The sequence below is a fragment of the Callithrix jacchus genome, chromosome 7, assembly GCF_049354715.1.
Source record: "Callithrix jacchus isolate 240 chromosome 7, calJac240_pri, whole genome shotgun sequence".
In the NCBI taxonomy this organism is placed as follows: Eukaryota; Metazoa; Chordata; class Mammalia; order Primates; family Cebidae; genus Callithrix; species Callithrix jacchus.
This window is the reverse complement of record NC_133508.1, coordinates 64874256-64901994: the sequence shown is the minus strand read 5'-3', so window position 1 is coordinate 64901994 and position 27739 is coordinate 64874256. Positions and strand designations below refer to the sequence as shown.

The following is a 27739-nucleotide window of genomic DNA, read 5'->3' as shown; positions in this document are numbered from 1 at the left end:
TAGGGAGTAACTGCTTAATAGATACCAGGTCTCCTTGGCAGGGCGCAGTGGCTCACGCCTGTAATCCCAGCACTTTGGGAGTCCGAGGCGGGTGAATCACGAGATCAGGAGATTGATACCATCCTGGTCAACATGGTGAAACCCCATCTCTACTAAAAATACGAAAATTAGGTGGACATGGTAATCCCAGCTACTCGGGAGGCTGAGGCAAGAGAATCGCTTGAACCTGGCAGGCGGAGATTGCAGTGAGCGGAAATCGCCCCACTACACTCCAGCCTGGGCGACAGAGCAAGACTGCCTCAAAAAAGGTACTAGGTCTCCTTTTGAGGTGATGAAAGTATTTTGGAACTAGAGAGACGTGGTGGTTGCAGAACACTGTGAGTGTTCTAGAGACCACTGAGCCAGTCCAGCGCTGTGGCTCACGCCTGTAATTCGGGAGGCTGAGGCTGGTGGATCACTTGAACCCAGGAATTCCAGCCTGGGCAACATGGCAAGACCCGGTCTCTACAAAAGTACAAAAATTTAGCTGGGCATGGTGGCGCGCGTTTGCCGTCACAGCTACTTGGGAGGCTGAAGTGGGAGGATAGCTTGAGGTCAGGAGGTAGAGGCTGCAGTGAGCTGTGACTGCACCACTGCACTCCAGACTGGACGACAGGGCGAGATCTTGTCTCAAAAAACAAAACAAACAAACAAAAAAACTGAATCATTTACTTTAAAAATTTTTTTTTAACCTAACAATAATAACTTAAGCAAATTATTTACTTTAAAGTGGTTAATTATGGCCAGGCGCGGTGGCTTATGCCTGTAATCCCAGCACTTTGGAAGGCTGAGGTGGGAGGATCACCTGAGGTCAGGAGTTCAAGAATCGCCTGGCCAAGATGGTGAAACCCTATCTCTGCTGAAAATACAAAAATTAGCCGGGAGTAGTGGCCTGAGCCTATAATCCCAGCTACTCGGGAGGCTGAGGCAGGAGAATCCCTGGAACCCGGGAGGTGGAGGCTGCTGTGAGCTGAGATCGTGCCACTGCACTCCATCCTGGGCGACAGGGCAAGACTCCGTCTCAAAATAAATAAATAAATAAATAATAAAAAAAACTGGCTAATTATATGTTATGGGCAATTCGTTTAAATTTCAAAAAGCCCACCTAGGTTTAAAGTGCCTGGCTGGGCTGAGAGCTCTTTCAGAGTCTCTCAGACGGGAGGCGGGGCTAGAGGGGCGGACCTGTAAGAATCACGTGAGGCGGCGCCTGCGCAGAAGGGTCACGTGGTGGCTGGCCAGGGAAATGGCGGCTTCGGGAGAGAGCGGGACTTCGGGCGGCGGAGGCAGCACAGAGGAAGCATTTATGACCTTCTACAGTGAGGTGAGCACAGAGTGAGGAGTATTGGCACCGGGGTGACCTCTCCCGGGCCTGCTTTCCCAGTGGACAAAGGCAGTGGCCGCCTGGCCTGGACCGTTGGGCTATTCCTCCAGTCCAGTCTTCGGGGTGGAGGGGGTCTAGGGGTGTGTGAGCGTCTCCCACTGATAGCTGCTGGGATATGCCACCGGCAACAAAAGAGGGGCTGGTGTTCGACCTATCGAGGGAGGTGGCTCATGTGTCCAACGTAGTGCGGGCGCGCGGGCAGAGTGCCCCAAGTCCGCGGAGTCGGGGACTTGCTAAGAGGCTGGGCCCTTCCTGGGAGTGACTTAGCCTTCTTGGCCCCCAAGACGTTTTTTAGTCGTCTGTAAGGAGTTGTTTTCGTGGTTATTTATGCCATTCACGAACGCCAGGCAGTGTGTATCATGCCAGTTAGACATTATATTACCCCCATTTTACAGATGACGAACCTGAGGTTTAGGGAGGTGAAATAGTTTGGGGCCTTACAGTAGGTTACAGCCTGGTGGTATGTTAGGACAGCAGTGGGCTTGGTCTGAGCCTCCTTTACTATAGCATATCCAGCGCCTAGTGTGTCGTGGATGCTCGGTAAATATTTGTTGAGTGAATGAATGAATAAATGAAATAAAAGCATGGCATTTGGAATCAGAATCTCAGATTAAATTCTTGCAAGGGGCCGGGCACAGTGGCTCACGTCTGTGTTCCCAGCACTTTGGGAGGCTCACGTGGGAGGAATCCAGAAGTTTGAGGCCGCGTTGAGCTATGATCGGACCACTGCATTCCATTCTTGGCGGTAGGGTGAGACCGTGTCTCTTTAAAAAGAAAGAAAAAGGCTAGAAAAAAAATTCTTGGAAGGCAGTTAACCTGACTGGACTGAGATTGAATTCTTACAAGGCATTAATTTTGCAGATCTTCATGTTTCACATCTGTAAAAGCGTGAGAGTTAATTTTATTTATTTTGAGCCAGGGTCTCATTCTAGCCCAAGTTGGAATGCACAGCCTCTGCCTCCTGGGCTCAAGTGATTCTCCCATTTCGGCCTCCCCAGTAGCTGGGACTACAAGTCTGTGCCACCATGCGCAGCTGATTTTTTTTTTTTTTTTTTCTGTAGCAACAGGGTCTCCCTGTGTTGCCCAGGCTGGTCTTGAACTCCTGGGCTCAAGCATTTCTCCTGACTTGACCTCTCAAAGTGTTGGGTTTACATGTGTTAGCCACCGTGCTTGACCAGAGTTAATTTTAAAACAAGCGTTTTCGTGAGTACTAAAGGAGTTAATGTATAAGAAAATATTTCATAAAAATAAAATAAAACAGAAGCATCTTTCTCAGGGTTAAACAAGACAGAGATGGGACCTCTGTAGGTTGGCGTGGATTTGAGGAATAGACTTGCCCCCCAGCAGGCTGTGAGCTATTCAGGGGTAAGGACCATATCACATTCATCTTTTATTTCTTGCATTTGTAACAGTGCTTGTTACATAGTAGTTTCTCCAAAGTATTACATTTAGGTCTAGACACCTGGCAGGTGCTGCCTGTAGTCTCAGCTGCTTAGTAGGCTGAGGCAGGAGGATCCTTTGAGCCCAGGAGGTGGAGGTTGCAGTGAGCCATGATTACCCAGCTCTGTGACCCAGGCTGCCACTGCACTCCAGCTTGGGTGACAGAGCAAGACCCCATCTCAAAAAAAAAAAAAAACAAAAAAACCAAATACCTTTGTTTGTTTGAATTGTATGGGAAAAAATATCTAAGGAAGGATGCTTCAGTCATTTTTTAAAAAATAGAGACAGGGTCTTGCCATGTTGCTTACGTTGGTCTTGAACTCCTGGGCTTAAATGATCCTCCTGCCTCAGACTCCCAGAGTGCTGGGATTACTGGCATAAGCTATCACATTGGCCTCATTCATTTAACTGATGTTTATTGAACATCTGAAGTGTACTAGCTTGCTATTTAGGTGTTGGGTATGTGGCAGTGAACAAGAGAGAAAAATCCTGTTTTCATAGAGCTTGCATTCTGTAGAGTAGGTTAAACCCTAACAAACAGATATCCTACATGGTGTCAGGTAGCGATAAGTAAATCTAAGAAAGAGGATAGAGAGTATGAAGGCAACGAGTAAAGAGGGAAGATGTCTAGAAGGAATGACTTTTTATGTTAATGAAATTCTTTCCAACCTTGTTTTGGCCATAGGAATAAAGATGGTATATAGGATACCAGAGATTCATTCCAACTAGCATTCCAGCTCTGACAGTGACACCAAGAATGTTTTCCGGGGGCTGCTTGGTGCTTGTTCTCCCTGGCATTGTCTTCAGGTCAGGGATTTTTCTTTTTTCTTTCTTCCCTTGTTTTTAAATTAAAAATAGAGGTGGGGTTTTGCCATGTTGCCCAGGCTTGTCTCCCAACTCCTGAGCTCAAGCAATCCACCTACCTCAGTCTCCCAAAACACTGGGATTACGGGTGACAGTCACTGTGCCTGGCCAAGTCTGGGATTTTTCTAACTCTATTAGAGTTAGGTGGTGGAGTTATTTGTTCTCTCCTATGACAGTTTTAAATGTTGCTTGTAGTTTATGTCTTACTGTGATTGTAATTTTCCTTTTTTTGCTCTTTAATTTTTTTCTTTATTTTTTTTCCCCACAGATAAATAAATCTCTCATTTTTCTTTTCTTAAAGTTGAAAGTTGTAAATGAAGTATAACCACACACGAGCACATCTTCCATCGTTAGAGTGGAAATTCTTTAAAGGCTGTGACTTATTTATCTTTGAATCCTTTTGATGCCTGCTGTGGGGTGAAACTGTTGGAGTTAAAATTCTGGCTTACAAGTTGGTTAATTGGGAATAAGTCAGTTACCTTCTCTAAGCCTCAGTATTCTTATCTGTGAAATGGGTATAATAGCAGTATTTACCACATAGAGTTGTTGAGATTAATAAATACATTAAGGTTTTTGTGTTAAAATTCAACAAATGGTAGTTTTAATTATTTCTCAAAGCATTTAGCAAAATGTCTTGCATGTGCTAAACATACAAATAAATGTTTGTTGAACATGTCAGTAAATATTGTGTTAAGATAAACAATTCAGTTTATTATTGAAATCTATTAATGAAGTTTTTAATCCTCATAATTTTAGGTGAAACAAATAGAGAAGAGAGACTCGGTTCTAACATCCAAAAATCAGATTGAAAGACTGACCCGTCCTGGTTCCTCTTACTTCAATTTGAACCCATTTGAGGTGAGCCGATTGATGTTACTAGGGCCTCTGTAATGTGGGAGCTTTGCATAGCTGCAGGTGTAACTACATAAGAATACATACTTAATTTATATCATAGTTAGGATTGAGAAAAATGGTGGAGTAAAGTGTTGGAATCTGTACAGTACAATATTGAATATTCCTTATCCAGCATGCTTCGGACCAGAAATTTTTTGGATTTTGATTTTTTTTTTTGAATTTTGGAATGTATACATTCTACTTACTTACTGGTTGAAGCATCCCAAATTAGAAAATTCAGAATGTCAACGAGCATTTTCTTTGAGCATCAGTTGACTCTCAAAAAGTTTCAGATTTTGAAGCATTTTGGATTTTTGGGTTAGGGATATGAAACCTGTATGTAAATTGTCTTTAAACTTGGGTGGTTTTACTGAGCAGAGCTGGTGAGGCAGCAAATTAAGGAAAGTGAGAGGGTCACATATTCTCTGTCATCTTTTAGCAACCCAGATATACAAGGATTTAATTTCAGATGTGACTAGCTCTGATAAATTTAGGATTCTTGATTTAGACTTCTTGTTAAAACTTTTCTGTTACTGTATTAAAAAAAATGCCAAAAACCCAACAACAACAAAACAGATCACAAGATTTTAGATATGTGAATATACTTTTTGATTTTAATTTTATAACTTTAAACTTCTCCTGACTATAAAAGTAAGTCATATTTGTTATAAATATACAGAAAGCAAGAATAATCATGTATAATCCCACTTAAGAGAAATAACCACTAGTGTTTACAGTCAAACTGTTTTGCTTAAAAACATGGAGCATCATACACTTAATGCTTCTGCTGCTGCTTTTTATTTATCTATTTTCTTTGACAGAGTCTCCCTCTGTTGCCAGGCTGGAGTGCAGTGTCACAATATCGGTTCATTGCAACCTCCGCCTCCTGGGTTCAAGTGATTCTCCTGCCTCATCTTCCTAAGTTGCTGGGACCACAGGCGTGCACCACCAGCCCAGCTAATTTTTTGTATTTTAGTAGAGACAGGGTTTCACCATGTTGACCAGGATGGTCTCTATCTCCTGATCTCATGATCCACCAGCTTCGGCCTCCCAAAGTACTGGGATTACAAGCGTGAGCCACTGCGCCTCACTTTTTTTTTTTTTTCTTTAAAAAAAGAAAAACAAGAGGGGCCTCATTATGTTGCTCAAGCTGGCTTAGAACTCATGGGCTTAAGTGATCTCCCTGACCTGCTCAGCCTCTGGAGTAGCTGGGACTCCAGGCATGTGGCACTATGCCTGACTCAGCTTAATATGATTTTATTTTATTTTATTTTTTTGAGGCAAGGTCTCACTGTCACCCAGGCTGAAGTACAGTGGTATAATCATGGCTCTTGAACTCCTGGGCTCAAATGATCTGCCCACCTTGGGCGAAAGTGCTAGGATTACAGGCATTCGGCACCATGTCCAGCTTCGATGCTGTTTTAAATGCATTTTTTTTTTTTTGAAATATTTTTATTATTCACCTGGGTACAGGTGGGCTAAGGCCGAAAAGGGTGTTAGCTAATCCTTTTTTTTTTTTTTTTTTTTTTGAGATGGTGCCTCACTCTGTTACCCAGGCTGGAGTACAGTGGCACAATCTCAGCTCACTGCAACCTCTGTCTCCCAGGTTCACACAATTCTCCTGCCTCCACCTCCTGAGTAGCTGGGATTACAGGTGTGTGCCACCATGCCCGACTAATTTTTTTTTAGATGGAGTTTCACTCTTGTTGCCTAGGCAGGAGTACAATATCACGATCTCGGCTCATTGCAACCTCCACCTCCTGGGTACAAGAGATTCTCCTACCTCAGTCTCCCAATGAGATTACAGGTACCCATTGCCACACTCGGCTAATTTTTTGTATTTTTAGTAGAGATGGGGTTTCACCATGTTGACCAGGCTGGTCTCGAACTCCTGACCTCATGATTCTTCCACCTTGGCGTCCCAAAGTGCTGGGATTACAGGCACGAGCCCAGCCTAATTTTTGTAGTTTTAGTAGAGATGGGGTGTCACCATGTTGCCCAGGCTGGTCTAGAACTCCTGACCTCAAGTGATCTGCCTGCTTCAGCCTCCCAAAGTGCTGGGATTACAGGGGTGAACCACTGTGCCTGGCCTTAATCCTATATTGTTAATGAAAATATGTTTATATAACATTTTAAATGTGTTTGGTAAATTTAAAAGTTAGAAAGAACAATTTTTTTTTTGAGACAGAGTCTCACTTTGTTGCCCAGCAGCTGGAGTGCAGTGGCATGTTCTTGGCTCACTGCAACCTCCACCTCCCAGGTTCAAGCGATTCTCATGCTTCAGCCTCCGAATAGCTGGGACTACAGATGCGTGCCACCACACCTGGCTGATTTTTTGTATATTTTTACTAGAAATGGGGTTTTGCAGTATTGTCCAGGCTAGTCTTGAACTCCTGAGCTCAGGCAGTCCACCTGCCTCAGCCTCCCAAAGTGCTAGGACTATAGATGTGAGCCACTGTGCCCAGCCAAAAAAAAAAAATTTGACAACTAAAAAAAAAAAAAGGGAAAACTTTTTTTTGCAGTTTTTTTTTTTGGTATCCTCCCTGCCAAGGATGTGTAAGTAATATAAATGTGTATATTACTTACACATTTTCTATGTAGTAAGCATGTATGCATATGTGAGTGTATATGTTGGATACACTCACATATGCATACATGCTTACTACATAGAAAATGTGTAAGTAATATATCATCCCCAAGAAACTACTTATTAAATGGTTTATAAAATAATAGAGTGGGGGCAAAAAAATAATTCTATATAATTTGTTTAATCATTTCTTTCTTTTTTGTTTTTTGAGACAGAGTTTTGCTCTTGTTGCCCAAGCTGGAGTATAGTGGTGCAATCTCGGCTCACTTCAACCTTTGCCTCCTGGGTTCAAGTGATTCTTTGCCTCGGCCTCCTGAGTATCTGGGATTACAGGCTCATGGCACCGCACCCAGCTGATTTTTGTATTTTAAGTAGAGATGGGGGTTTTTCCATGTTGTTCAGGCTGGTCTCGAACTCCCGACCTCGTGTGAGCCACCCACCTCAGCCTCCAAAAGTCCTGGGATTACAGGCATAAGCCACTGCACTCAGCCTTTTTTTTTGAGACAGTCTCTCTGTATGCAGCTAACTTCCCATTACCACTCCTTTTCTCTGAATGCTCTCCTTGCCCCACTGTTCTCTGATAGCAGCACAAGGATGTGTCTATGCAAAAGCCTTTCTCACCGCACCTGGGCTCTGAACTCCCATGTCAGGCCACCCTTCCATGTGGGTGTGTTCCTCCATCCTCTCTGGCTTTCTGAGGCTGCCTTCTACCTGCTGAGGGCTCTTTTCACTGCATGGGCTCCAGCATCCCATACTGATCCTCCCTGCTGAGTAGGCATCTTCCCTACCCTGCTCTGGCTTTGACATCCTCTGTCAAGCCTCCATGAACACCTTTCTTCTCTGACTTGGGCTCTGGCTCTACTTTCCAGGTCTCTCCATGTTTTTTTGAGCTCTGAACCGTGTGTTGGGCTGCCTTTTTACACTGGGTGCCTTCCTACTTGGACACTCTTCTCTCCATACCCAGGCTTCCATATCCCATGCTTGGCTGCCCTTTGTGAGAATTTCCTTGGTTGGGCTCTCGTACCCTGTGCCAGGCTACCTTCGCCTGTGGACAACCTCTGTACCCTGCTTGGTCTCAGACACCCTGTGTTGGGCTGTACTTCTACACGGATGCTTTCCTCATCCCTCTTGGGCTCTGAAATCCAGCACTGGCTGCCCTCTCATGCTGATATTTTTTCCCTACTTAGGTTCTGATGTTCCTGTGCCAGCCTGCCTATCTATGGGATGCCTTTCTTAACTTGCTTTGTGTTCCATGTCAGGCTGTTCTTCTTTGTGGATGCCCTTCTCACCCCATTTGGGCTCCAGCACCCTGTGACTAGCCACCACTCCCTGTGTGGTCACTGCCTTCCTTGTTCCAGGTGGACTCTGATGCTGTGCTCTGGGCCATGTGACTCCCACCCAGAGTAGATGTCTGCTCTGCCTGACTCACTTAATGGATTTGGATTTATTGCTTAGGAAGGGAAGGGGGAGATAAAAAGTTTGAAGAATATATATATATTTTTAATTTTTAAAATTATACACATAAAATTTACCATCTTAACCATTTTTAAGTATGCAGTTCATTGGTTTTAAATACACTCATAGTGTTGTCCAACCATTACTATTATCCATCCCCATAACTCTTCTTTTTTTTTGAGTAGTGTCTTGCTCTGTCGCCAGGTGCCAGGCTGGAGTGCGGTGGCGTAATCTCGGCTCACTGCAACCTCCACCTCCCGGGTTCGAACGATTTTCCTGCCTCGCCTCCTCAGTAGCTGGGACTATAGGTGAACACCACCACACCTGGCTAATTTTTGTAATTTTAGTAGAGTGGGTTTTACCATATTGGTCAGGCTGGTCTCGAACTCCTAACTTCAGGTGATCCACCCACCTCAGCCTCCCAAAGTGTTGGAATTACAGGTGTGAACCATCATGCCTGGCGATTTGCGCTATTGCACTCCAGCTTGGGCGACAGAGCGAGACTGTCTCAAAAAAAATAAATATTTTTTTTTTTTGAGAAGGGACAGGTTGTTGGGGATAGGATTTTAGTACCCTATTAGTTAATGTGGTTCTGAAAGTGGAACTCATTGCCCAGTAGCCTTTGTTCTCATTATAGGAAGTATGTTTAAATGTGTGAAGATATGGTGAGGTTGCACACTCTGAAAGGTGCAAGATTATGTCTGAGCGGGCAGTGGGCAGGACTCCATGACTGTTCTTTTTTTTTTTTGGGAGATGGAGTCTCACTCTGTCACCGAGGCTGGAGTGCAGTGGCGCAGTCTTTGCTCACTGCAACCTCTGCCTCCTCGGTTCAAGCGATTCTCCTGCCTCAGCCTTCTGAGTAGCTGGGATTGCAGGTATGTGCCATCATGTCTGGCTAAGTTTTGTATTTTTAGTAGAGATGGCATTTCACCATGTTGGTCAGGCTGGTCTTGAACTCCTGACCTCATGATCTGTCCACCTCTGCCTCCCAAAGTGCTGGGATTACAGGTGTGAGTCACCTTGTCCGGCCATAATTCTTTTCTTTATAAACTGCTCGGTCTATGGTATTCTGTTCTGACAATACAAAACAGACTAAGAAAAGTAGTGAGCACAGTATCTAGCTGTCTTAGAAACGTTTTGTGCTCTAAAAGTTGGTACTTAATGTATAAAGCTGATTTCAAAGAAGAGGAAGAAGAGTTGGATTGGCTTTGCAGGCACTCAGTGAATATTTGCTTTGATGTAACTCTTAGAAAAATAACTTTTGGGGTGTGCGTTTGTATGTGTATGTATGTATATATACTCTTCCTTTTTGCCCAGTCATGTGGCAAAGTAAGCTACAGACATTGTTAACACTTAATGCCTAAATACTTGAGCAACTTTAGCATGCATCTCCTCAAAACAAGAACACTTCTGTGACACCACTGTCATGGAAAATAACATTACAAAATAATAGAAAGGCTGGGCACAGTGGCTTATACCTGTAATCCTAGCAGTTTGGGAGGTGAGATGGGTGGTTTGCCTGAGCTCAGGAGTTTGAGACCAGCCTGGCCAACATGGTAAAATCCCATCTCTCCTAAAATACAAAAAATTAGCTGAAAACCCCATTCTACTAAAATTAGTGTGGTGGCATGCACCTGTCATCTCTGCTACTCAGGAGACTGGGGCAGGAGACTTGCTTGAACCTAGGAGGCAGAGGTTGCAATGAGCTGAGATTGCTCTACTACACTCCATCCAACCTGGGTAACAGACGACAGAACAAGACTCTGTCTCCAAAAAAAAAAAAAAAAAAAAAAGAAATCGTTTGATCTTCACAAAAAAAGCCTCTAATAGGCCAGGCGTGGAGGCTCATGCCTGTAGTCTAATCCCAGTACTTTGGGCGGCCGAGGCAGGTGGGTCACAAGGTCAGGAGTTCAGGACCAGCCTGGCCAACATAGTGAAACCTTGTCTCTACTAAAAATACAAAAATTAGCCAGACATAGTGGCGCACACCTGTAGTCCCAGCTACTTAGGAGGCTGAGGCAGGAGAATCGCTTGAACCCTGGAGGCGGAGGTTGTGATGAGCTGAGATTTCGCCACTGTACTCCAGCCTGGGCTACAGAGCAAGATTTTGCCTCAAAAAACAAAACGAAACAAAAAGCCTCTAATAAAGTTAGAGCTAAGGAAACTTTAGCCATAGGAAAACAAGATTAAGTAACTTCATCCAGCATATAGTTAACATGCAAATGGGCCCAGCTGTCCCCAAAATCTCCTTTATAGCTATTTTAGTTTTCCCTTTAGCTCAAAAACCACTATAACCACTTTACTGTCTGTATATATCTCATAATATCATGTTGTAAGCCCCAAATATACACAGCAAAATTTGTTTTTTAAAAAGAAATCAGAGTTTATGAATTGCATTTCGGCATGATTAGTTGGAAACTCTTACTTTATCAGAGGCTTTTTTTGTGGGTGTGGGACAATTTCTATTCTTTCTCACTTATTTTGGACACCTGGGATTTCTTAGGCTTTGGTTTGCCCCTAGAAAGTCCTTTTCCTCAGAACTAATGGTTCTCTTATGAATACTTTTGTATGAGCAGTTACCTCCCCTTGTCTGTAAATCTTATGTGACTTTGCTCTTCCTACTAAGTGGCTTTTCCAATTCCTTTCTCCCTTGGGAAGGTGTAAGAATGGGGTGCACTGACTTGAAAATTTTCATTTTAAAGTGATTCTTACTTCTCCCTCTTCCCTTTTGTACCCCCAATATTGGAAAATGTGTATGTTCCTGTCATAACCTTCAAAAGTTTGTTTGTTTGTTTATTTATGTTTTTGAGACAGAGTCTCGCTCTATTGCCCAGGCAATAGTACAGTGGTGCAGTCTCAGCTCACTGCAACCTTCACCTCCACGGTTGTTCAAGCAATTCTGCTGTCTCAGCCTCCTGAGTAGCTGGGATTGCAGGTGCCCACCACCACGCCCTGCTAATTTTTTGTATTTTTATTAGAGATGGGGTTTCACCATGTTGGCCAGGCTGGTCTTGAACTCCAGACCTCATGATCTGCCTGCATTGGTCTCCCAAAGTGCTTGGATTATAGGCAAGAATGCCCGACCTCAGGTGATCACCGTGCCCAGTGAATTTTTTGTATTTTTTTTTTTAAGTAGAGTTGGGGGGTTTACTGTGTTGCCCAGGCTGATTAAGAACTCCTGAGCTCAGGCAATCTGCCTGCCTTGGCTTCCCAGAATGCTGAGATTACAGGTGTGAGCCACTGTTCCTGGCCATAAATCTTGACATTACTTGTTGCCAGGTTTTTCTTTTCTTTTTTCTTTCTTTCTTTTTTTTTTTTAAATCGTATTTTAGGTTCTGGGGTACATGTGCAGATCGTGCAGGGTTGTTGCATAGGTACTTACAAGGCAAGATAGTTTGCTGCTTCCATTCCCCTGTCATCTATATTTGGCGTTTCTCCCCATGTTATCCCTCCCCACCCTCTGCTGTCCCTCCGCTAGCCCCCTCTGACTGACCCCAGTGTGTAATGCTTCCCTCCCTGTGTCCACGTGTTCTCATTGTTCAACACCCTCTTATGAGTGAGAAGATGCAGTGTTTGATTTTCTGTTCTTTTTTTTTAATTTTTAATTTTTAACTTTTTTTTTAGATGGGGTTTCACTTTGTTGGCCAAGCTGGTCTTGAACTGATCTCAAGTGATCCACTAGCCTTGGCCTCCCAAAGTGCTGGGATTACAGGCATGAGCCACCACTCCCAGCCAGGGAGACCCCATGTTTAAAAAATTTTTTTAAGTCATTGGGCATGGTTGTATGCTCCATGCACTTAGAGTCCTAGTTGCCCAAGAGGCTGAGACCAGAGGACCACTTGAGCCCCAGTGTTTAAGGCTGCAGTAGTGACCTATGATTATGCCACTGCACTTCACAGTGAGACACTGCTCAAACAAAGTAAGACACTGTCTCAAAAAAAAAAATTTGTTTAAAGAAGTGTTGCGTAAAAAATAGGGTTGTTCTGGCCATTGGCCCTACCCCCACTCTACTGGATTGGAATCAGATTTTCTTAAAGTGGCAAGCCATTGCTGGCAGGTTTCCACAGGTGATTCTTTTTTTTTGAGACAGAGGCTTACTCTGTCACCAGGTGCCAGGCTGGAGTGTAGAGGTGCGATCTTGGCTCACTGCAACTTCTGCCTCCTGGGTTCAAGCAATTCTCCTGCCTCAGCCTCCAGAGTAGCTGTGACTATAGGCGCACGACACCATGCCCAGCTAATTTTTGTATTTTTAGTAGAGACAGGGTTTCACCATGTTGGCTAGGATGGTCTTGATATCTTGACCTCATGATCTGCCCATCTCAGCCTCCCAAAGTGCTGGGATTACAGACGTGAGCCACTGTGCCTGGCCTCTACAGGTGATTCTAATATTCACTCTGATTAAGAACCCCTGGGCCACGTAAATTATAAAGTATCCATTTCTGGATTGAGATGAACAGGTATCTGGCCTAATTTTTTCTTTTTTGAGTTACTATGCTTTCTTGACATTTGCAAAGATAAAGGGAGGGGAGAGTTAAACTTTTTTCTTTGTTTTTTTTTTTTTTTTTTTTTTTTTTTTTTTGAGATGGAGTTTTGCTGTTGTTACCCAGACTGGAGTGCCATGGCACGATCTCGGCTCACCGCAACCCCCGCCTTCTGGGTTCAAGCAATTCTCCTGCCTCAGCCTCCCCAGTAGCTGGGACTACAGGCACGCACCTCCATGCCCAGCTAATTTTTATATTTTTAGTAGAGACAGGGTTTTACCTTGTTGACCAGGATGGTCTCGATCTCTTGACTTTGTGATTCACCCGCCTCGGCCTCCCAAAGTGCTGGCATTATAGGTGTGAGCCACCGCGCCCGGCCTGAGAGTTAAACTTTTTTAATGAACGAAGGAAAAATGCAAAATTTTCTCATGTAAAAACATGTCTCTGGGTATAAAATATATTATTTTTCTGATGAAGAGAAAATAAGCATATTAATTGAGGACCATAAGACAATATAATTGTTACTCTGTTGATTTGATTATTCATATTTCTTGAATGATTTCTAGAACTGTGTGCCAGCCTGTGTTCTAGACCATGAGGTACTATTCTAGATGCTGATTATAATATATATAATTACTGAGCACTTCTTAAATATACATGTAATTTATTTTCACCTTTTATATGGTTTTGATTTTGATACTTCCAGGTTCTTCAGATAGATCCTGAAGTTACAGATGAAGAAATAAAAAAGAGGTTTCGGCAGGTACAGTATTATTTCCCTGTTTGATCTTTTTGAAAATGTATGAAGCACATGATTCTTTCAGTATTTGCTATTATGACTTAATATGTTTGGGCCACAGTTTAACCTGTTTTCTTTTAAGGCTGTATAACTGTTGTGTAAAAAAGCTCATAGTAATATATAAAATTTTAAATAATTTAACGACCATAGCTTACCTATAAATAGAATGAATTTTACATCTAAATAGAATATCTGCAGCTCCTTAATTAAGAGGGATAAGTATAAAGTAAAATAATAGAGCTTACATGAAGTTGTAACTACCAAACACCCTGTCTTCTAGGAGGGAACACATCAAATGATTCATAGCACATTTTTACCTTTAAGACCCCCATTCATCTGTAATTTTTTTTTTTTTTTTTTTTGAGACAGAGTGTTGCTTTGTCACCCAGGCTTGAGTATAATGTCTCGATCTGGCTGATTTTTGTATTTTTGGTAGAGATGGGGTTTCACCATGTCGGCCAGGCTGGTCTTGAACTCTTGACCTCAAGTGATCCGCCTGCTTTGGCCTCCTAAAGTGCTGGGATTCCAGGCGTGAACCAGCATGCCCTGCCTTATCTGTAATTTTATTTATTTTTTATTTTTGTTTTTTGAGACCAAGTCTTGCTGTGTTGCCCACGCTGGAGTGCAGTGGTGATGTCTTGGGTCACTGCAACCTCTACCTCTTGGGTTTAAGTGATTCTCTTTTTTTTTTTGAGACGGAGTTTCGCTGTTGTTACCCAGGCTGGAGTGCGATGGCACAATCTCGGCTCACCACCACCTCCGCCTTCTGGGTTCAAGCAATTCTCCTGCCTCAGCCTCCTGAGTAGCTGAGATTACAGGCGCGCACCACCATGCCCAGCTAATTTTTGTATTTTTAGTAGAGACGGGGTTTCACCTTGTTGACCAGGATGGTCTCGATCTCTTGACCTTGTGATCTACCCTCTTCGGCCTCCCAGAGTGCTGGTATTATAGGTGTGAGCCACCGTGCCCGGCCTTTAAGCGATTCTCGTAAGCGATTCTCCTCAGCCTCCCAAGTAGCTGGGATTGCAGATGAATGCCACCATGCCTGGCTAATTTTTGTATTTCTGGGAGAGATAGGGTTTTACCATGTTGGCCAGGCTGGTCTTGAACTCCTGACCTCATGATTCACCTGCCTTGGTCTCCCAAAGTGCCGGGATTACCGGCATGAGCCACTGTGCCCAGCAGAACTACAAAGGTTTTTTTGTGTGTGTGTGAGATGGAGTCTTACACTGTTGCCCAGGCTGGAGTGCAATGGTGCAATCTCAGCTCACCGCAACCTCCGCCTCCCAGGTTTACGTGATTCTCCTGCGTCAGCCTCCCAAGTAACTGGGATGACAGGTGCACACTACCACACCCAGCTAATTTTTTGTGTTTTTAGTTGAGATGTGGTTTCATTATGTTGGTCAGACTGGTCTCGAACTCCTGACCTCGTGATCTGCCCGCCTCAGCCTCCTAAAGTGCTGGGATTGCAGGCGTGAGCCACAGCGCCCAGCTCGGAACTACAAAGTTTTAAAATAAACTTTAAAAAAAATCCTTCAGTTTTGACAGCTGAGTAACCATCCCTAGCCTTTTTTTTTTTTTTTTTTTTTTCAGACAGAGTTTTGCTTTGTCGCCAGGCTGGGGTGCAGTGGCATGATCTCAGCTCAATACAGCCTCCATCTCCTGCATTCAAGCGATTCTCCTGCCTCAGCCTCCCAAGTACTTGGGACTACAGGCATGTGCCACCACGCCCAGCTAATTTCGTATCTTTGATAGAGACAGGGTTTCACCATGTTAGCCAGACTGGTCTCGATCTCCTGACCTCATGGTCTGCCTGCTTTGGCTTCCCAAAGTTCTGGGATTACAGGCATGTGTTACTGCGCCCCGCCTCTTTTTTTTTTTTTTGTGATGGAGTCTTGCTCTGTTGCCCAGGCTGGAGTGCAATGGCGTGATCTCAGCTCACTGCGACCTCTGCCTCCCGAGTTCAAGTGATTTTACTGTCTCAGCCTCCCAAAGTGCTAGGATTACAGGCATGAGCCACTGTGCCTGGCGGCCTTTTTGTCTATGAGTTGAATAATCAGAGTCCCTGTAATTTGTCTTTGCATTGTGGATTTTCTGTATATTCCATGTCTTTTAAAAAAAACTTGCCTTAGCGTCTTTATATTCTTATGTACTTCATATTTTAATAGTGTCTGACCAGTGCTGAATGTAATTTTTAGCTTCTGCATGAGATACTGGTTAATACACAGTGGTGTGCTTGTTTCTTCAGTGCAGTAATTTTCTCCACCCATATTGCTGGCTCATAGTCATTTTCTGATCTGCAGTTAAGCCAAGATGTTTTTTATCTTAGTCTACGTAATCATTTTCCCTTATGTAACTTAATATCTTTATTTTTTCCTTCCTAAGCTCTACTCTATGCTTATATTTAGCTTTTATCGTTTTTCTAAAATTTCAAATTTTCTAATAGTGCATTACCAGTCATTCCCAAATTAATAAGCATTCAAGTTCATAGTCAAAACAAATTTTTATGTAGCTACATAAAGAACTTAATAAGAGTTAAGAGTTCTTACTAAATCATTAATATGGATTGAAAGAGTATGTGTGTTGGAGCTGTATAACTAGTTTAAATCTTTTTTTTTTTTTGGACAATCTTGCTCCGTTGCCCAGGCCAGAGTGCAGGGGCGCAATCTTGGCTCACTGCAACCTCTGCCTCCCAGGTTCAAGCAATTCTGCCTCAGCTTCCTGAGTAGCTGGGATTACAGGCATGCACCACCACAATTGTCTAATTTTGTATTTTGAGTAGGGGTGGGGTTTCTCTATGTTGGTCAGGCTGGTCTCAAATTCCAGACCTCAGGTGATCTGCCTGCCTTGGCCTCCTAAAGTGTGAGGATTACAGGCATGAGCTACTACACCTGGCCTCCAACTAGTTGGTTTCTATCTGTCAATGACAGTATGTCATGTTTTTTAACTGTGAGTTTCTGAATTACCTATGAAAGTCCTTTTTTTGCAGCTGGTTTATTACACAAATTTTATATAGAAAAAAGAATGGGGCTCAGCATGGTGGCTCATGCTTGTAATCCCAGCACTTTGGGAGGCTGAGGCAGGCGAATCACCAGAGGTCAGGAGTTGGAGACCAGCCTGGCCAACATGGTGAGACCCATCTCTACTCAAAATATAAAAATTAGCCAGGCGTCGTGGTGGGCACTTGTATAGCCAGCTACTCTGGAGGCTGAGACAGAAGCATCGCTTGAACCTGGGAGGCAGAGATTGCAGTAAGCCAAGAGCATGCCACTATACTGCAGCCTGGGGAACAAAGAGCAAAACTCTGTCTCAAAAAAAAAAGAAAAGAATGGAGTAGCACAGTGGCTCATGCCTGTAATCCTAGTACTTTGGGATGTTGAGATGGGCAGATTGCTTTAGCTCAGGAGTTCGAGACTAGCCTGGGCAACATGGTGAAACCCTGTCTCTACAAAAAACTAGAAACAACAGCAAAAAAACCCAAAAATTAGCCAGGGGTGATGGTGCATGCCTGTAGTCCCAGCTACGGGGGAGGCTGAGGTAGGGACCACTTGAGTCCAGGAGATTGAGGCTGCATTGAGCTGGGATAGCACCACTGCACTCCAGCCCAGATGATACAGCAAGACTATCTCACAAAAAAAAAAAAAAAAAAAAAAGAAAAGAAAAAAGAATGAGGCCGGGTGTGGTGGCTCATGCCTGTAATCCTAGCACTTTGGGAGGCCAAGGTAGGCGGATCATGAGGTCAGGAGTTTGAGACCAGCCTGGCCAATATGGTAAACTCTGTCTCTACTAAAAATAGAAAAATTAGCTGGGCGTGGTGGCACTTGCCTGTAGTCTCAGCTACTCAGGAGGCTGAGGCAGTAGAAACGCTTGAAACTGGGAGGTGGAGGTTTTAGTGAACTGAGATTTTGCCATTGCACTCCAGCCTGGGCAACAGGGTGAGACTCCATTTCAAGAACAAAAAAAAGGAATGACTAGAATAATGAATATTCATATATCCACCATATATATTGAACAGTTCATTTTGAGACGTAGTCTGGCTCTGTCACCCAGGCTGCAGTACACTGTTGCGATCTTGGCTCACGGCAGCCTCCCCCTCACACGTTGAAGTGATTCTCCTACCTTAGCTTCCCGAGTAGCTGGGATTACAGATGTGTGCCACCATCCCTGGCTAATTTTTGTATTTTTAGTAGAGACAGGGTTTTACTATGTTGGTCAGGCTGCTGGTCTCAAACTCCTGACCTCAAGTGATCTGCCAGCCTTGGCGTTCCAAAGTGCTGGGATTACAGGCGTGAGCCGCCGCGCCTGGCTGACATTAACTATATATTTAACTATATATTTTTGGCTGAATCATTGTAAAGTAAATTGCAGTAGACCATGATCCTTTGCCTCTGAATACTTCAGCATGTATCCTTCCAAAATAAAAAAGGACATTTTCTTGCATAACCACTTCCCACCTAACAAAATGAGTGAGCACTAATTCCCTACAATTAGCTGAAACCCAGTCTAGTAGAGGTTTACAAAGTGCAGATGCTGGAGACTGAATCAGAAGGTCTGAGGGTGGAAATTAGACTGCTGTGTTTTTTAGAAGCTTCACAGGGTTGGAGCACAGCCAGAATGAGAAACACTGCTTTAGATTAGAAGTTATTTTAGGAGAGAAGTGATGTCTCAAACCTGCTTTAGCCGCCTTAGTGCTCAGTATGGTTGAGTATCCCTAATCTGAAATGCTTGAGACTAGAAGCATTTCAGATTTTTTCAGATTTTGGAATATTTGTGGAATGCATAAGAATCGAGCATCCCTAATCTGAAAATTCCACATGTTCCAATGAGCGTTTCCTTTGAGTGTCATGTCAGCACTCAAAAAGTTTCAGATTTTGGAGCATTTTGGATTTTGGGTGCTCAGCCTGCAGAAGGAACATGATAGGAACTTGATACTTTTCAGTTTCCCTCCTCCCCCAAATTATTACAACATCTTCGTAGTGCTAGGCTTCCATTTGTTCTCTCTCTCTTTTTTTTTTCCCTGGAGACATGGTCTCACTTTGTTGCCCAGGATGGAGTGCAACGGCACAATCTCAGCCTCCCAGGCTCAAGTGATTCTCCCACCTTAGCCTCCTAAGTAGCTGGGACTACAGGCGAGTACCACCACGTCTGGCTAATTAAAAAAAATTTTTTTGTACAGACAGGGTCTTGCTATGTTGCCCAGGCTGGTCTTGAAGTCCTGGGCTTAAGTAATTCTCTCACCTCAGCCTCCCAAAGTAGTGGCATGACAGGCGTGATCCTCTGTGCCTGGTACGTTTGTTCTCAACTTTGTGATTAAAACCTGAAATGTTTCCTAGTTGTACATTTACCTTTTGGTGCTTGAAGTTTGTTAAAGATCAGTATTTCTGGGCATTTAAAGAGCTTTGTTAATTTTTTAAAAATGTTTCTTGCTAAGAGTCTCTTTTTGCTGTAGGACCTTAGAGCTTTTGGTTATAACGAGATGGCAGGCTGGAAATAAGTAAATGTTTCTCTTATTGACAACTCCAACTTTTCTCTTATTGTAGTTATCCATATTGGTGCATCCTGACAAAAATCAAGATGATGCTGACAGAGCACAAAAGGCTTTTGAAGGTATTTGTAAATTTACCTGCTTCTGAGTTTAGATTGTGAATGTCAGGGCCTAACTGTTCCTTGTCCTAGATCAAGCAAAGAGTGTTATAGTTTTGTCTTCTGGTCACCAAGAAGCTTTGGTTTACATTAGAACAGTTGCCATTTCAAAGCAGAATGTTGCTATTTTAGAAGTAGACCTTAACTTTGCTTTGTTAAAACTTTTATATGCCAACAAAAACTATTATTGCATAGGATCACTTTTTTTCTTTGAACATAAAGAATTTTATTATTGAATTAAATCCAGATGTGGTGTATTTAGCCTTGAGTATAAATTTAATTTTTTCCCAGGCTCTCAAGAAAAGTCATTGGTGTAGTTGAATGTTTTTTTAAAATTAGTTTAACGACAGTAAATAATTAAAGTAGGGAATGCTTTAGACGCACAAGTCCATTTACACTACCTGAGTTTAGTTCAGACTTTCAGAGGGTGTTTGCAGAAACAGTTAATTTCAATGTTTTGCATTAGCTGTGGACAAAGCTTACAAGTTGCTACTGGATCAGGAGCAAAAGAAGAGGGCCCTGGATGTAATTCAGGCAGGAAAAGAATACGTGGAACACACTGTAAGTATTTATAGTGCTGCTGTGTTTACAGGAAGTATCAGCAAGCCTTGGGCACCTTGTAGGAGGGTACATGTTAACATAGTAATGCCTACTGGCACAACTTGTGGCTACTTAATATGCTCTCCACCATTTTGTGGTGGTGGTCATGAATAGTGTGTGCCTGAAGCTGTAATTCACCCCGAAGAGAAGAACTCAGGTGAGGAGTAGCTAGGACACTGCTCCTACCTCTTTCCTTACCAGTCCTGTGTTGGGGAGAAAGGGTCGTTCTCTCCCCTTCATTGCATATTGCCAATTATCCCGTTCTTACGTTGGAAATGTGAAGCAGCCTGTGACTCTTGATTTTTATTCTTGTCCCTGCGAAGGGTTTGGAACAAGGCTTATCAAAGGCTAGCAGGAGGATAGGTGTAAATTTTTTTAAAATAGGAGCTTTATGTCCATCATAATAACAGAGTTGGGAAGAACTCAATTGAAGGAAGTTAAGTTATAGCTGGTGTTACTTTTGTTTGCTCTTGAGGGGACACAAATCTCCCATGTGGTGGGAAATGACAGTATGGCTTTCCTGAGGTAAGAAAGGTCTTTTGACTTTTTACTTGCTGGGGCAAGAGTCTTGTGGCCATTTTTAAGAGCTGTTTCAATTGTGATTGAATGTGGATGTGACTTTTCACTTGAAGAGCTTTGGAATCTGAAACAGAACTTTATAACCGTAATAATGAATCCAGTTTCGGTGAGAAAAATGGATAAGAAGAGGAAACAAAGGGCCCATAACTATGTCCTGCCGGTCATGTGTTGGAAATGGCACTTGTAGGCCTTATCCTGGTAGAAATAGGAAAAGTGCCTGACAGTTTCTCTTTAAATCATTATAGTAGATACCCTTCCTATGTCTTTTGCCTGCAAGAAAGTAATTAGGCTTCCTGACCACAGGGTGGCAATAGGGCTTTTCTGAACTTAGAGGGCACATGGCCTTTGCTGGTATAATAGACTGGACAGTACATGGAGTAGTGTCATCCTTGTATGAATGGGTATATTTAATTTTTTTTTAATCTCAGTAGTGGCCAAAGTGGTAAAAGTATCAGTTAATATAATGTGTGGTTTAAGAGGGTTCCACAGTGAAAATGATTGAGAATGCAGTTACAGAAATGCCAGAAAAACAGTACTTGGATATAATGCCACAAATTCTGTAGCTTTTTCTAAAACTTGACAAATATATTTTCTTTGCTTTAAACACATAACCACAAGCCAAGAAAGATAAATGAGTAGTCAGTTTATTTCATCAAAGACTTTTTGGATCTGGTGAGTTGGGGACAACCTCCCATTGGTCCCCTTTCATTCTTCCTGGTAGATTGGATTTTAGATGAGGTTAGAAAAAGGACTTGTGGTTCCTAATTTTTCTTGATTCCATTGTTCTTTTGAGGAGGGAGGGGAGGGTCTGATTTTTTTGTTGTTGTTGTTCTTTTGCCTGTGTAAACAAAGATTTTTTTTTTTAATGGAAACTTGTTCTATACCTGTGCCTACAGAAAGTTACATATATTGTATGTGTACAGCCCAGTGGATATATTCAAAGCACAGGTGCTCATCTTTTGATGAAAAAAAAATTCTTTTTAGGTGAAAGAGCGAAAAAAACAATTAAAGAAGGAAGGAAAACCTACGATTGTAGAGGAGGATGATCCTGAGCTGGTGAGTTAAATATGGGAGAAGCCACTGTATCTTGTGTGTTTGAGTCTGCAAATGGGTTGGTTATAGAGACAGAAGCCAAAAGAATGATATATATGTGCTATTCATTTCACATATTTTAATTTTTAAATTAAACATTTTATTTGAACTTAAAACATATAAATATACATTTGTTTATGTATCTGTTTGTTTGAGACAGTCTTACTCTGTTACCCAGACTGGAGAGCCAGTGATAAGATGTCAGCTCACTGAAACCTCCGCCTCCTAGGTTCAAGCGATTCTCCTGCCTCAGGCTCCTGAGTAGTTGGGATTACAGGTGCCCGCCATCATGCCTGGCTAATTTTTGTATTTTTAGTAGAGATAGGATGTCACCATATTGGCCAGGTTGGTCTCAAACTCCTGACCTCAAGTGATCCTCTCACCTCAGCCTCCCAAAGTGCTGGGATTACAGGCGTGGGCCACCGCACCTGGCCCAACTTTTTTCAGTTGCTTTTCTTCCCTGAATATAAAAGAACACATGCTAATGATAGCAAATATGGAAAGAGCAGAGAAATACTAAAAATATGAAATCACCAGTGTCTGTCTATCCAGTGTTTGGAGCTTTTAAAGATACTGAACTATTCATTACAGATTCCTTTATCCCTTTGATGTTTGTCTTTATTAGGGAGTGGGGTTTGAAGCATTGCTTTCAGTGAGCAGTGTCTAGCAGGTAACAGGATAAAAGAGAAGTCACAGAAATTTAGGGACTTTTTAATTTTCCTTTTTCTCCATATATCACTCTTTGCTCCAGTGTCTGATTTTAGAATATAGGCACTATTAAATCTGCATGGTGGATTAGTTTTGTACTTCCATATATATTTAAAATACTTTATATCTGGAGAAAAAAATTTAAAGGTACAGTAAGAACATAAGCTCTGTTCTTAAGAACTCTTGAAAATAAAGAATTAAAAACTGGTAGGGAGGGGATTGTGATTTGTTACTTGGTGTAACAGGGCCTGGGTCACTTACCTTCACTTATTTTTTGTAATTCTTTTTACAGATAGGGTCTCCCTCTGTCACCCCAGCTGCAGTATAGTGGCGTGATCTTTTTTTTTTTTTTGAGATGTTATCTCACTCTGTTATCCAGGCTGGAGAGCAGTGGCGTGATCTCAGCTCACTGCAGCCTCCGCCTCCCAGGTTCAAGTGATTGTCCTGCCTCAGCCTCCCTAGTAGCTGGGATTATAGGCAGGTGCTACCACACCTTGGTAGTTTTTTGTATTTTTAGTAGAGATGGGGTTTCACCATGTTAGCCAGGGTGGTCTCGATCTACTGACCTCATGATCTGCTCGCCTCAGCCTCCCAAAGTGTTGGGATTACAGGTGTGAGCCACTGCGCTTGGCCAGTGGCGTGACCAACTCACTGCAGCCTTGACCTCCTGGGCCCAAGTGATCCTCCCACCTTAGTGGATATTATACATTCTAATAATAACCTCTGGTGGCTCAGATCTATAATTCGAGTGCTTTGGGGGCTGAAGTGGGAGGATCTTTTCAGCCTAACCATTCAAGGCTACAGTGAGCTATGATCACGCCACTGTACTCTAGCCTTGGCGACAGATTGAGACCCTGTTTCAAAAATAATAATAATAAATAATAATAATAGCTTGTGTTCCTATCTTTGTAAGACTGTCATACAGTGTACTTTTTTTTTTTTGAGACGGAGTTTTGCTCTTGTTACCCAGGCTGGAGTGCAATGACATGATCTCGGCTCACCGCAACCTCCGCCTCCTGGGTTCAAGAGGTAGAATCTTGCTCTGGAGTCCAGGCTGGAGTGCAGTGGCATAGTCTTGGCTCACTGCACCCTTGACCTGGACTCAAGCAGTCCTCCCACCTCAGCCTCCTGAATAGCTGGGACTACAAGTGTGCACACCATACCTGGTTAATGTTTTATTTTTATTATTTTTTGTAGAGGTGGGCTCTACAAAAGCACTATGTTGCTTAGGGTGGTCTCAAACTCCTGGGCTCAAGTGATCATCCTGCCTCAGTCTTTTAAAAAGGTGGATCTACAGGTGTACACTACCATGTCCTGCTAGTTTTTGTTTGTTTTTGAGATAGAGTTTTGCTCTTGTTGCCCAGGCTGGAGTGCAATGGCACAATTTCAGCTCATTGCAACCTCCGCCTCCCGGGTTCAAGTGATTCTCCTGCGTCAGCCTCCTGAATAGCTGGGATTTATAGGCATGTGCCACCACGCCCGGCTAATTTTTCTATTTTTAGTAGAGACGAGATTTCACCATGTTGGCCAGGCTGGTCTTGAACTCCTGACCTCAGGTGATCTGCTGCCTCAGCCTCCCAAAGTGCTGGGATTACAAGTGTGAGCCACCACGCCCGGCCTGCATGCTAGTTTTTAAGAAATATTTTTGTGGAGGTAGAGTTTCACTATGTTGTCCAGGCTGGTCTTGAGCTCTTGACCTTAAGTGATCCTCCTGCTTTGGCCTCCCAAAGTATTGGAATTACAAGTGTGAGTCACTGTGCCCAGCCGGTACCAGGTTTTAATCTGCTTTATCTTGGGCTTCAAGTGAAAGTACATGGTTCAAGTTGCTGATAAAAATATTTACTCTGATTTTCTTTTGTTCTTGATTTTCTTGTAGTTCAAACAAGCTGTATATAAACAGACAATGAAACTCTTTGCTGAGCTGGAAATTAAAAGGAAAGAGAGAGAAGCCAAAGAGATGCATGAAAGGTACATAGCAGTGTCTTCATTCAAACCATGTTTAAACACCTAGATTAACTAACATTGGTCTTTGGTGATTTTCCTAGCGAACAAATGATATATCATTTAAGAGACTGTAAAAATAGTTACCTAAAAACAGTCAAGCATTTGAATCACCAGGGTAAGAAGTTTTTTTTTGACTTTTGGGAATTATTGAATAGCTCTGTCCTTAGGGAGTTTATTTATAATCAGGAGCCTTGTGTTCTTTCTGACATCCTGGAGCAAAATAAGCAGTTACTAAGGCCATTGTTATTGAGGCCAGAACCTTTTGTGGGACTAGTGGCTACAGCTTTGGTGAGTATATAGTATTGTGTATTGTACAGTGTTATCAGTAACAATGTTCAGTGTTCTAAAATATGATTTCTCTTGAACATCAGAAATGTTGGAGTTTTGTTCTTGTTGCCCAGGCTGGAGTACAGTGGTGCAATCCCAGCTCACTGCAACCTCCACCTGCTAGGTTTAGGCAGTTCTCCTGCTGCAGCCTCCCGAGTTGCTGGGATTATAGGCGTGCACCACCATACCTGGCTAATTTTTGCATTTTTAGTAGAGATGGGGTTTCACCGTGTCAGTCAGGCTGGTCTCCAACTTCTGACCTCAGGTGTTCTGCCAACCCCAGCTTCCCAAAGTGTTGGGATTACAGGCACGAGCCACCATGCCTGGCCGAGTTTTGTTTCTGTGTGTATTTTATATTGTTGCTTGGTGTGTAGCAGTAACTAAAATTTGCTAGTTGAGGTTATGTGAAATGTCCATGTTTGGGAATAGGGTTTTGTCCAGAGAACTTAAGAACTTCGGGTTTATAATGGTCATTCTGCTGAAATAAGGTGGCCTGTGTTCTTGATATAGCTTTGTCACTGACAGAGCCCAAAACCTCAGATTGCTGTTGGCTGGGCTTTGGTTACTTTATCTGTGTAACAGGGATATTTATGTCTTTTCCCACAGCTGTGCCCACAATCTCATCTGCGTGTTTTAGACTGAAAGTGCTTTGAGTCCTTTGCAGACCGCTGTCTTTGTAGACTTCTAGGGAACTGATTTACCATATATGCTTGCTTCTGTGGGGAGATGCCGTCTTGTATGGTTAATTCAGTCTGTAAGTATCACATGAATACTATGATCTGGTTTTCCTCCCAGGAAGCGACAAAGGGAGGAAGAGATCGAAGCTCAAGAAAAAGCCAAACGAGAAAGAGAGTGGCAGAAAAACTTTGAGGTAAATTCCATGGTGGCCAGGGATTCTAATTCCAGATTAAGGCGGCTTGGTTCCTGTGGCACTCCCAGGACTGAGTGGGGCGGTCAGAGGGAAGTGGGGTATATGGGGAAGAGTGGGAGCTGTGAAGAATGAGGCTGGTCCTGGCTTAGCCTCCTGTGAGCTCTGTAGCCTTGGCAAGGGCAGTGAGGATGCCTGAATGGCTTTTTAAAAATGTTTTTTAAAATTATTATTTAATTTCTTTTTACAGCACACTAACAGTTGCACCCTGAATGACTTTTTTAGATTGTAGTAGGCACAGCTGCCCAGTGGGCTCAGGAACAATGGGTTGCGCTGTTAATTTAGGGGTAAACATAGAGGAGTGCCCTGCTTAGAGATCTCTTAGTAGACGCTGCAGTTCTTGTGGCCTCAGTGTCCTGCCTGTAGAGAGAGTTAAAACTTTTGAACTTGACTCTTCTTTGACACCCTGGTTATATCCTTCAGGTGCGTGGCCGGTTTCTGCATTGTGGCAACATTCAGTCTTATCTTCTATAGGGTTTAGGACTCATGGTTAGGGGCTGGTTAATCAGAGTTGATGACTTTGTTTCTGTTCCACTTCATGTTTGAAAAGAGAAAAAATGATAATGAGGCAGAGGTCCTAGTGGCCATCTCTACACAACTGGCTCGGCATTGTATTGGCTTCCGAGCAGCCATCCAAGTTTTGGAAGGCAGCAGAAAGCTGTAATGGAAAGAGTAGCTATACTGCTAGCTAGCTCTATGGCTTTGAGAAGATAATATAACCTTTTTGAGCTTCAGTGTTACCATTTGTGAAGCGCTGGTGGCAGTACACACCATAGTCAGCTTTTGGTGAAGATTAGAAATACTATATGCTGAACGTTCTAGCCTCGAGGTCCCCAACAAATGGGGCCTTGGTGTTGTGATGATTATTACTCATTTCATCCTCCTCTTTCAACGTGCAGCTCATCCTGCTTTCTAGGGGCGCTATGACACTTTCTTGGGCCCATGGGAGTGGGAAGAAAGCTCTGTTCTACTCTTGGATTATTTCAGAGGACTGAACTGGGCTGGGCTACAGGAGGGTGAGTGGATGGCAGGGCAGGTTTAGGCCTTTCTACTCATTAACTGGTCTCCTCACCTCAAACTTCTTTGTGCTTAGGAAAGTAGAGATGGTCGTGTAGACAGCTGGCGAAATTTCCAAGCCAATACAAAGGGGAAGAAAGAGAAGAAAAATCGGACCTTCCTGAGACCACCGAAAGTAAAAATGGAGCAGCGTGAGTGACCGCCCAGGGTCACAGGCACAGAACCTTCCCCCTGCTGTTTCCCTTCTTGCTTCGAAGGACTCATTCTTTCCTCCCACTTCCACCCCAACATAGAGTAGTATTTGCTTTTTAGTCCATTTTGTTTTCAATACAATTTAATACCGATCAGAGTAATTCTTTTGTACATTGAAATGAGGGGCTTGGTTTAAAAAGAAGACCTTCCCCTCTCCCTGCCCCTAGAACCACCAGGATTGGAAGGTGCCACCACTGGTGCTGCCTTCTCTTCCCACAGCCTGTAACTTAATGTTTTGTATTTCACTGAATTGTGATGGTTAGAAACTTTGTGGATAGTTTGTGGAAATCATCCCATTAAACATATTGCTTAAAATGGTGTTGCTGTGACTACAGAGACAGGCCTGGGGCACCTTAGGAGACCCCTTCGCTTCAGTTGCTTGATTTTGGCTGTGCTCCCTTTGAAGGCCCAGATGAGACAGGGAACACTTGAGAGCACTCAGAGCAGGCACCTGCTGCCCTGGTGCCCTGTGGCATTTGGCATGTGCCCTCCCGTCTACTGACCAATCAGCGTGGCATGAGGCCCACGCCATCCAAACCTTTCACTTTCCAAAGAGCTAGCCGTCCTCCACCCAGTACCACAGTGTCATAGCCTGTCTGCATTTGTTAGTGGTAATATTCTTTATGTATAATAAATTTTTATATCCAAA

At 43.1% G+C, this 27739-nt stretch overlaps 1 protein-coding gene across 1 annotated transcript; it reads left to right on the top strand.

Moving 5' to 3' along the window:
• Nucleotides 1-1255: 1255 nt before the first annotated feature.
• Nucleotides 1256-27739, top strand: DNAJC8 (DnaJ heat shock protein family (Hsp40) member C8). Its single transcript, XM_002750510.7, has 9 exons — nucleotides 1256-1360; nucleotides 4481-4582; nucleotides 13848-13904; nucleotides 19481-19547; nucleotides 20050-20144; nucleotides 21747-21818; nucleotides 24439-24530; nucleotides 25689-25764; nucleotides 26915-27739. The coding sequence occupies exons 1-9, from the start codon at nucleotides 1283-1285 to the stop codon at nucleotides 27035-27037; spliced, it is 762 nt and encodes a 253-aa protein (XP_002750556.1). The 5' UTR covers nucleotides 1256-1282; the 3' UTR covers nucleotides 27038-27739.

Excerpts from the sequence above, each read along its gene's own strand:
- DNAJC8 (XM_002750510.7), top strand. The coding sequence starts at position 1,283 with ATGGCGGCTTCGGGAGAGAGCGGGACTTCGGGCGGCGGAGGCAGCACA. Across the intron at positions 1,361-4,480 it reads TTATGACCTTCTACAGTGAG|GTGAAACAAATAGAGAAGAG; the intron begins GTGAGCACAGAG and ends TCATAATTTTAG. Across the intron at positions 25,765-26,914 it reads AGTGGCAGAAAAACTTTGAG|GAAAGTAGAGATGGTCGTGT; the intron begins GTAAATTCCATG and ends CTTTGTGCTTAG.